The sequence below is a fragment of the Phalaenopsis equestris genome, unplaced genomic scaffold (genome assembly GCF_001263595.1).
Source record: "Phalaenopsis equestris unplaced genomic scaffold, ASM126359v1 Scaffold000095, whole genome shotgun sequence".
NCBI classification, from domain to species: Eukaryota; Viridiplantae; Streptophyta; class Magnoliopsida; order Asparagales; family Orchidaceae; genus Phalaenopsis; species Phalaenopsis equestris.
In genome coordinates, this window is record NW_018164537.1 from 97,598 (window position 1) to 107,937 (window position 10,340).

At 33.0% G+C, this 10,340-nt stretch overlaps 1 protein-coding gene across 1 annotated transcript in view; it reads left to right on the forward strand.

Annotated features, from left to right (window-relative positions):
* Positions 1-8,879: 8,879 nt before the first annotated feature.
* The window catches only part of LOC110020388 (probable zinc metalloprotease EGY2, chloroplastic), a 23,003-nt gene continuing 21,542 nt past the window's right edge, over positions 8,880-10,340 (forward strand). Inside the window, exons 1-2 of the mRNA XM_020718475.1 lie at positions 8,880-9,075; positions 9,274-9,337. Coding sequence (XP_020574134.1) covers positions 8,912-9,075; positions 9,274-9,337 — 228 coding nt within the window. The 5' untranslated portion in view covers positions 8,880-8,911. The remainder of the gene's footprint in view (positions 9,076-9,273; positions 9,338-10,340) is intronic.

The following is a 10,340-nucleotide window of genomic DNA, read 5'->3' on the forward strand; positions in this document are numbered from 1 at the left end:
GTGATTGATTTTATTAATAAAAATCAATTAATTTATTAAATTATCATAAATCCTATTGGTTAGTAACCCCCTTGATGGATGGTGGTTAAATAAAGCATGAATTTGAGAATGGGTAATCTCTCTACCTAACACACCTCGTACATTTCTCTTCATCAGAAAGCACAGAAAGTTTCAAGGGATTAGAGAGAGAAACTTCATCTCTTCAAGATCAAATTTGTTCATCATGAATACATGTATGCGTCACTTTATTTTAGACATGTAAAAATCATGAATTTAAAAGATATTGGCTATTATGTACTTTTCTTTTGAAATTTGTGTATAAAGTTGAAACATTAATTTTCTAACAACTTCAACATTTTTATCTGCAAATAAAATAAGAAAAACATGAATCACTAACTCCCCCACCTCCTTATTTATACACACAATGGTAAAGGTTTAATCCTTCGGCTCCCACCACTTGGCATCATTCTTTTTCAATTACATTCCTCCCTAAACTTAAAGTCAAAGGTTGAGTTAGTGGCAGACAGCTTCTTGCTTTTCTCCCTGCCATTGTGATCTCCTTCATCTTTTGATGCTCTTTTTTATAAACGACTCTATACAAAATTAGTCAGGGCATTTAATCTCTATTATAATATTATTTCATTATCATCTAGCCTAGGTTGTTGCTTCACAACTCTAAATAATGATAAAATTATGCTTCATCTCTTCTTGTGATTAAATGAATTAATTTTCTATCTAATATGCTCCCTTCTCTCCTAAAAAATATGGGGTGCTCACTTTCATTTTTATAAGTCTTATTGGGTGTCGAACGTCACAAGTACTCTTAGGTTTGATATAATAAATATAGCTTTTTTCATTATCTTTAATATAACATACTTTGTCATCTCTTTTTCATAGGAGTTGTTATGAACCTCACAACAACTAGAAGTCTACATGTTAAAGTTTGGTTGATGGTTTGGTTGATGAAGAGTGTTTAGTGGGAGAAGAGTTAAAATCGGTTTGGCATTAATCATGTTTGTTTTGTGAAGAAGATTAGTAAAATAATTTTATTGATTTAAAAAAAAAAAAGTTGTGGTTTGTTTAATTTCCAAACCAAGAAAGTTATATATGGTGCCAAGTTGTTTTAAATTAGAACGCATGCTTAAAGTGTGAATGAGTTTAGCAATAACAAAGGATGAGTTTTCGGTTATTAGAATGTGATCAACATAGAATAATAGTTAAATACGAGTGTTTTTGTGTTGTAAATTAAGAGAGATTTGTCACCAGTGAAGAGTAAAATTATGATTATAAAAAAATTACAAAAATTTGAGTACCACTGTCGTGGTGCTTGCTTGAGATCATAGATAGTTTTATTTAATTTACAAATGTAGTGAGGATGTTGGAAATTAATAAAACCATGGTTGTTTCATATAGACAAGGTTGTCGAGTTCCCATCCAAAAACGTATTGGAAACATTGAGTTGTTGAATTTCTCGTTGTTATATGGTAGCAAGTGTGATAAGAAGATGAATAGTTGGAAATTTAGTAACGGGGCTATTGATTTTATTAAATCTATTATGTGTTGTTGTTTGAAACCTTAGGCGACAAGAATAGCTTTGTAAGGAGCAGTTTGGCCATTAGCATCCTAAGACATTTGTATGCATGGTGGGAGGCACAAGAGTCTCAGTGTCTTGCTGCTACAAGGCCATGAATTCCTTTGACATAGCTTTCTCCAATGTAAAATTTTAACAGCTTGTGTGTAAGTGGTAGGAGTGTCATGGTGGTTAAGGGTGTGCTGAGAACTAAGAGTTGTTTGGGTTTTAAGCTATTGTTTGTGTGTGGGTAACTATATGATGATGTTTGAGAGTGAGTGGGAGAGATATAGGAGAAGAAGAGTTTTAAAGAGAGGAGAACATTTGTATAGATGGGGAAATTGTGCTTGTGTTGTTAGGAGTAGTTGATAGTGGGGGTTATGGTATGGGGGAGAGGAAGAATAGTAGCTTGAGGAATTTTGGGGCGTTAGAGAAGTGTGTGGAAGAGAAGAGCGGATGGTGGAGTGAGAAAAGAGGAAGGAGTATAATGAGATGGGCCAGATGAAGGGGTGGAAGTAGTATATGTGGTTTATTTATAAAGAAATATGGTTTCATAAAAAATGACATGACGAGAAATAAAACTTTTATTTGCTTGAATACCAAAACATTTATAACCTTTGTGATGGGGACTATAGCCCAAAAATATACACGATGAGGCTTATCGAGAGAACTTATAGATAATGTGTTGAGGTTGTCATGGATAACATAAGCATTTAAAAGTTTGAACATGATGATATTCAAACGAAGTATTATAGAACAAGTGAAAAGATTGTACATTATTGTTGATTTTGGATGGAAGCCTATTAATGAAATAATTTGTAGTGCGATAGCTTCCATCCAGAATCAAAGAGGAAGATTAGCAACATTTAATAAAGATGGCGCGGCTTATACTAAATGTCTATTTTTACGTTCCACTGTGCCCTTTTGCTCTGGAATATAAGCATAACTATATTGATGTTGAATGCCATTTTCTTGAGGATAAGAAGTGCTCTCTCCTCGACCATCTGTTAGTAAGCATTTAATATTTGCTTAAAAATGAGTTTTAAGCATTTTTTATAATAGTATGATTTGCAAAGTAACGTTACACACCATCAGAAGCAGGAAAAAACATAAATAAAAGTGATAAAATATTTATAACCTCCGAAGAGATATGGGGGAATGGTCCCCAAATGTTAGAATAAATCATTTATAAGAGTTTGTAGGAAGTAGTGCTGCAATAAAAAGGAAGTTTATGACTCTTTTTTTAGCACAATCGCTGCACTGATGAGAGGAAGAAGAAATATGTAATTGAGGATAGTTATGAGCTATCTAGTGAGCACTTTCTTATGTGGATGCTCCAATCTATGATGCCATAAACTGGAACTTGTTGTGTTGTGAAGTGTTGTGAAGTGTTGTGAGTGGGAATAGCAATTTCAGAAAGTGGAATCTTTTTGGTTGATAGATCTTGAGTACAAAATTTGTTAGCACATAAAATTATTTTATAATTATTATCCTGTGTAAGTTTTTTTAACGAAAACGAGAACGTGAGATATCCGAGTCGCTCAAAATAAAGGAAAAAGTAATAACTTACGATCAAGTGTGGGTAGGAGACCTTTGCTCACATGTGTGATGATATATTGTTGACCATTATCTACACTGATCTATTCAAAGCCTGTGTAGGAGGTTGGTTGCTGCAGATTTTCATGGTGTGATCTGTGTCGCAGCATCGATATTAAGGATCCAGTCTTGATATTGATGGTGAAGTTGATTGGTAAGAGCGATGGTTGAAGTGGGAAGTAGGGGTTTGTAATTGAGATTGATTTCAATAAATATTTTCTAAATTACCATTAGTAGTGAATATATATTTGGTAGGTGATGTCATTTCTTGGTTTGGAGATGTGCTTGTGTGATTATGTTTGTTGTTGTTGAAATTCTTGTTATGTGTAGAGTTGTTGGATAAGGTTCTTGAGTTCTGACATGCTCCTTTCTTCTTATGTGCAACCATAGCCGAATATTGAGTTGCTTTATTTGCTTCTTGACGTTGATTACACTCCTCATTGTAAAGTAGTGAATAGAAATCCTCCAGATGGAGGGATGGCTGTTTTAAAGCCTTGATAGCTCGATGGGAGACCATTTAGAGTACAAAAATGATGTCTTCTTGATCGATTTTTGAGCATGCAACTGCGATATTGTCCGCCTGATTTTTTATATTAGTAATTTATTATTGGGTCATGTTTTGGGAACCCATGTTTATATTGTGGAGTTCATTTTTAAAGTGAATGACACTAGCTTTGTTGGTGGACAGAAATTAGCATTCAGGGCTTTGCCAAATTTCAGCAGTGTGATTTAAATGAAGGATATGTGGTAAGATAGAAGTGGAAATGGTGTAGAAAATTGTATCTGTGAGGTTCTTGTCAATAAGATGCCTGAGTAAATAATTTTGATTTTCGACATCATTGCCATGAATATCCTGAATAAATTTGGGGTGATTTAGAGATTTGTTGGTTAGAAAATATTCAGACTTGTTTGTTAAAGGATGTTTGGAGATTGTGTCTTCCATACCACATAATTTTCTTGAGTAAGAGGAGTGGTGGACAAACTATTTATATGGGACATCAAGAACTTATTACTAGAACGATATGTATACTTGCGTTTACAACCTAATGACAATTTAAAATTGAAAGTAACCTTAATTTACTAGAAGTGCCAGCTTTAGATATTTTAAAAAAAAACTTATTGTACTGAAGTAAATTTTATTGTGGTTAATTTGCATATTTTTTAGTGTAGCTATCTTGTATGTTGTGGTGTTGAAAATCATTTATAACACACAACAAAAACCCTCATCAATGAGGTATTCAACTTTAACAGTGAGCTGAAAATAGAACACAGTAGTGTTTTTTTATCTATATATATATATATATTGTGTTGCAACAAGTATAACTAGTGTTATCTAGATATGCAAATGTATAAGAATTGTGTGGGCATGCAAGTAAATGATAAACGTGAAATTTGTTTCAGGTATATCCCTGCAAGTTTTGAGAATATATTTACTATATGTGCACAAACAGTGCCAGATAAGTTATCCTCAAGTGATTTGTGGAGCACATATGACTAAAAGCAACAGAGTTGCCTTTGATTTCCTTGGGTGGTCAGTCAAAATCTAACTTTCAAAATATGTGTCTTAGGAGTTGTCTGACAATAGATTTAATTTAGGATATTACACGGGATTTAAGTAGAATCATGTCAGAAGGTTATTTTGGACAAGATAAATCTCTGGATTCAACGGATTTCAGCTCTAAATCCCGTAAATCCCAAATCCCGCAAACCGGTAGATTTAATTTCGCAAGGCTTGGGATTTAACTTTGCAGACTTCCAGCCGCCTCCAACAATTATGACAATTCTTAAATATTTGTAGAGAAATTGCCAAACAGTTCTATTAGATTTGCGACATTTAGTAAATTCATCGCCAGATAAATTTTCAGATTTAACCCATTCAAACTTTAGCGCCGCCCGCACTTATAAGCTGCCCCAAACGGACCCTAAATCTGATCTATATTCAGGCAACACCTTAATGCTCTTACTTTATCATGATAAGGATTTGAGCTAGCTTAATGCAGGATAGCGTTGAAGCTGGAGTGGTTTGCTTATATTTACTTGCAAGGGATGAGGAGAGCTTTCTGTCGTGGGAGGTGGCTCGTCGGTGCCTCGATGGAAGCCTATTTGAGCATGCTGAGAAGCAAAATATGGCAAAAGATGAGGTGGTGCATGCAACAAAAGAGTTTTAAGTCTTTTGCATTCAGTTAGATCAACAGTGAATTTGAGGTTTTGATGCAAGATGGACATAAAATATGGGAAGTCAAAACCTTTGTTTGTGTGCAATTGCCTTTTGTTAGTATTAGTTTTGGTGTTGTATTATCTTATTGAGTTCATAATGTTGTGATATTTGTAATGTTTGTATTGTAAGCACATATAATAAAAAACTATTAGCAGTCGAGATAGTTGGATCAATGTTGGTCATATTATGTTCGTTTGTCTTCTAGATGTTGGAACGATGACATAAATCACATCACACCTGATATTCAAATGATGGTGTGGATGGTGTGGATGATGCTCATACTACATTCGTCTGTCATCTGGATGCTATCTTATTGAGTTCATAATGTTGTGATATTTGTAATGTTTGTATTGTAAGCACATATAATAAAAAACTATTAGCAGTCGAGATAGTTGGATCAATGTTGGTCATATTATGTTCGTTTGTCTTCTAGATGTTGGAACGATGACATAAATCACATCACGCCTGATATTCAAATGATGGTCTGGATGATGCTCGTACTACATTCATCTGTCATCTGGATGATATGCCAATGACGTAGATCATACCACGTGGGATGAAGGACATTCAAACATTTGCATAAATCACACTTTCGTATTTTTTAGAAATCTCTCTATGCATCAAATTATTTTATGAATTTTATATTTTATAGATTTAAAAGGTAAACAAATCAATTAATTTATGATATTTTCTTAGAAATAATCTTTCTTGCATGTTGTAAGGAATTATATAGGGTTTGTTTAGTTTTGGATTCCAAATCTCTACACGATCAAGAACATATAGTTAAGTGCATTCTAAGATTATAGTCTTAAAAAACATTCTTGATTATGTAAAAATAGATCTATAATTTCATATTTAAAAGTTTTTATTATGTAAAATTAAATATTATTATTTCATTTGATTTTTGTTGTAATAAGTATATAATACTCACAATTTTATAATATATATATTGTATGGTGTTTGCTTGACACCCCAAGGGTTAGAACATATGGAACTAGAGAGATAGAGGAAATAACAAATAATAAAATATCTTGTATATTAGTTATTTTCTCATAAAATTTTTTTCTTATTTATATGAGAGAGTGTACAATATGAGATTTTATATTTTTGCCCCATCTTTAATGAGACAGTTACATGATATTTTAGGTATTCTATCATCGTGGTACTATTGCATAGTCAACCTATGATTGTGTTGTTGAAGTTTTATTTGTGACTCACATTTATTTTAATAACTTATGAGATTTATTTTGATAACTTAAATTATTTATTTTTACAACTCATGATGACTTAAGTTATTTATTTTCTTAACACATAACTTATGTTATAATAAATGATAACTTAAGTTATTTATTTTTTATAACTCATGATAACTTAAGTTATTTATTTTCTTAACTCATGACTTATGTTATAATAAATGATAATTTAATTTAGTTATTTTTATAACTCATGATAACTTAATTTATTTAGTTATTTATTTTTTTAACTCATAACTTATGTAATAATAAATGATAACTTAAGTTATTAATTTTTATAACTCATGAAAACTTATGTTATTTATTTATTAACTTATGTCATAACTTATGATAACTTATGATATTTATTTTTTTAACTCAAGTAACCCTTAAAATGAATAGATGTCACTAACTTATGTCATTGATTTTAATAATAAAATCAATTAATTTATTAAATTATCATAAACTCTATTGGATAATAACCCCCTTGATGAATGATGCTTAAATATAACATAATTCAAATAACGAGTTCTCTCTCTTCCTAACACACCCCTTACATTTATCTTCATCAGAAAGTACAAAAAGTTTAAAGGGATTAGAGAAAGAAACTTCATCTTTTCAAGATCACATTTTATCACCATGAATACAAGTATGTGTTACTTTATATTATATATATGTAAAAATCATGAATTTAAAAGATTTTGGCTGTTATGTATTTTTAGAATTTGTGTCATAAATGTTAAACATGAATTTCTAACATGGGTCCTGTGGGATAATGTGACTTCAGCCCAATAAAACCAATTTGGTCGACTTGATCAAGTCGGTGCAGCTGGTTAGCAATATCTAATTAGCTTCGAGCTGGCATGCATACTAATTCAGTTCGCTAGACTTTATCGATTGATTGATGTGGTATGACGGTCAGCCCTCGATCCATAAATGAGGAGTTAATGTTGGTAGACCGAAACTAGACTATCAAGCACATGGTGGATCACCATAACTCAATCGATAGCTCATTCCAGCTTAACAGAGGAAGTCCTTCGCGACGATGGTGAGATTTTGACATTGCCAAATTTTGGTTCCTGATGAGGAATCTTGGGAGCGTTCGTGGGACGACTGGTGGCGACGAGGAATTGGATTCTTTTCTCATATTGGATCTGAATAGAGGTAGATTGATGCCTTCACTCAACTTTCCCATAGTGGTTATATTAGGCGTTGATCTGCCTGTCCATGTCCAATCAAACCACACTTGGATTGTTCTTTTTTGTCATTCTCTTGGCTCAGTTGGCCTGTCCTTGGCTCGGATGAATGCTTCCAAGCGGATAAATAAGACCTATTGGTCTCCTGTTGGTGGAGCCTTTTTTGTCATACTTCCTTCTTTCTGGACCGCCTCAAGATTTGTGCTGACACATTCTTGATGTATACACACATAAACATAAGTTACACATAGATCAAGGTATTATTATTTATATAAAGATAATACATTAGTTTACTCCACTATTGCCTCTAACTATTAGCTCGTGTATTATAATAGCCACATGTATAAAAATAACTCAAAATTCATATTCACATAAAAGTTATAAGAAAAAAGTGCATGTACAAATTATAATTTCACAATTAAAATAATTAGGTAGTTAAAACATAAAATTTATGTATTTTTCAAAGTAACACATATTATTTTTGTTTTGGATCCATACAACTAAATATTAAAAAAATGTTTGGGCATTATTTTTTTGAAAAAAATTACATACACATCTCTTAATTTTTCTATATTTACACGTCTAACGCCCCCAACTTTACTATTTACATTTTATACCGATCTAAATTTTCATATCACATCAAACCTATCACTATTTTAATTATAAATTAGACGTTAGATCTATACATACATAGGAATTAAGTGGTCCATGTAAATCTTTCTAATTTTTTAAATATTATACTTCATAAAAATTTATAAAGGATTTTATACATATATGTCACTCAAAACATCATAACTTACATATATTACACCTAAACTTTGTATAAGAAGGCTAGAGAATGGCCTGGTGTGGTTCTATAAATAGATGTTAATATTTATAAATTTAATGTACTTTATATGTAAATATTGAAGTTTAGATGTGATTAGATAAACATAAATTTTGATGTTTTGAGGGTTATTTATGTAAAAAACTCAATTTAAAATTATAATGAACGAGGACTTTACAAGCGTCCACTATAGATAAGGTTTTAAAAATCCCCCTTCTTTTTTTTACGTCCCCTGGCCGAAATATCGCACAGAGCTTCAGCCATCCCGAGGCCATGAGTTTACCAACAACGGCCCTCCATTGGGGCCATTCTCCTACTCTGCCATGGCGCGTCCATCATCGGAGCTCACTTCGCGGTCTCTCTTCTTCTTCATCTCATTTGAGCTGTAGCTGCTCTCGCTTTTTGAAAAAGTTCCGATTTCAGCTAGTGATTGACTGGTGCCCTCTTCTTCCATTTCTTTAATCTACTGAAGTTTTCGATAAATGCTCTATTGTTATCGCTTTCTTACTGTTTGTTTTTTGTCGAGCTTACAGTTACAGGCCATTAATTGCACGATTTCTTTAATCTACTGAAGTTTTCGATAAATGCTCTGTTGTTATTGCTTTCTTACTGTTTGTTTTTTGTGGAGCTTACAGTTACAGGCCATTAATTGCACGACGGGCAACGATGAAAACCGAGCCGGAGAGCGACGATGCAGAGGTAAAAACTGGGCGCTTTCTTTTTGTCCATATATTTGATTATTACTTATTACTTCCAGTGACGAGATAGCCCAAAAGTGTTCAGCTAGTGTGTCAGAAGGATGGAGTGGGAGAGTGAGGCGAAAAGGAAAGAGAGAACGTGAACACCGAACTTTAGGCCTGAAGCATTAACTTGTCTCTGCTTAACTACAGTGCTACAGAAGAGAGCACTTCTCTCTTTGTCTCTTTGTATTACAGTTCTCGCATATGGTCATCTCCAAACTGGCTAGGGTTCAAATGTATGCAAAACTTTCCTCTTTTACACGGCATGTGATATTTATAGAAGGTTTTGCATATCATGGATCGAAACCCCTAGATTGGAGGACCACGAGGTATATATATATATTGAAAAAGAATGGCCTGGCCGGAGGCTATTATACGAGCAATCGGCCAATCTCATGTGGCCATTATATATGCTCGCTTACTGATTATAGTGGAGACAATTGAAGAGTCATCAATGTTCTATTATGCGTTTGATATTTATAAGTACTATAAATTGGAAGTCAATAACTATTACTTAGGTTATGATTTGTGATATCTTTCGACATGATGTCGCTACAATAGAGTTTGATTGTTGAGAAGGTTTTAAAAAATCACTTAATCCATGAGCTCTATCTTAATCCCTACTGATTTTGATTGACCATATTCTCTTATGGTTAAGTGCCCATTTAGGTTATTAGCTATAGTTCTTTAGCACTTGGCATGCAATTATGTTGCTTTGGGTTTGGGGCTTTGCATCCTTGGGTGCTAATGGAGACTTTCCATGAGGGGAAGCAGTATTGGGCTAACGTGGACTCCAAATTCTCTGGGTTGCATCAGCTCTTTTGTCCTATTTTTCATTTTTCATTATGTTTTTGCTCTTACTAAATGAATATTTGTTCAAATGAGAATGGGGCTGAATTCTTGCTCCAAATCAGTTCCCTTTATTTTGGAGATTTATGTATATATATATATATATATATATA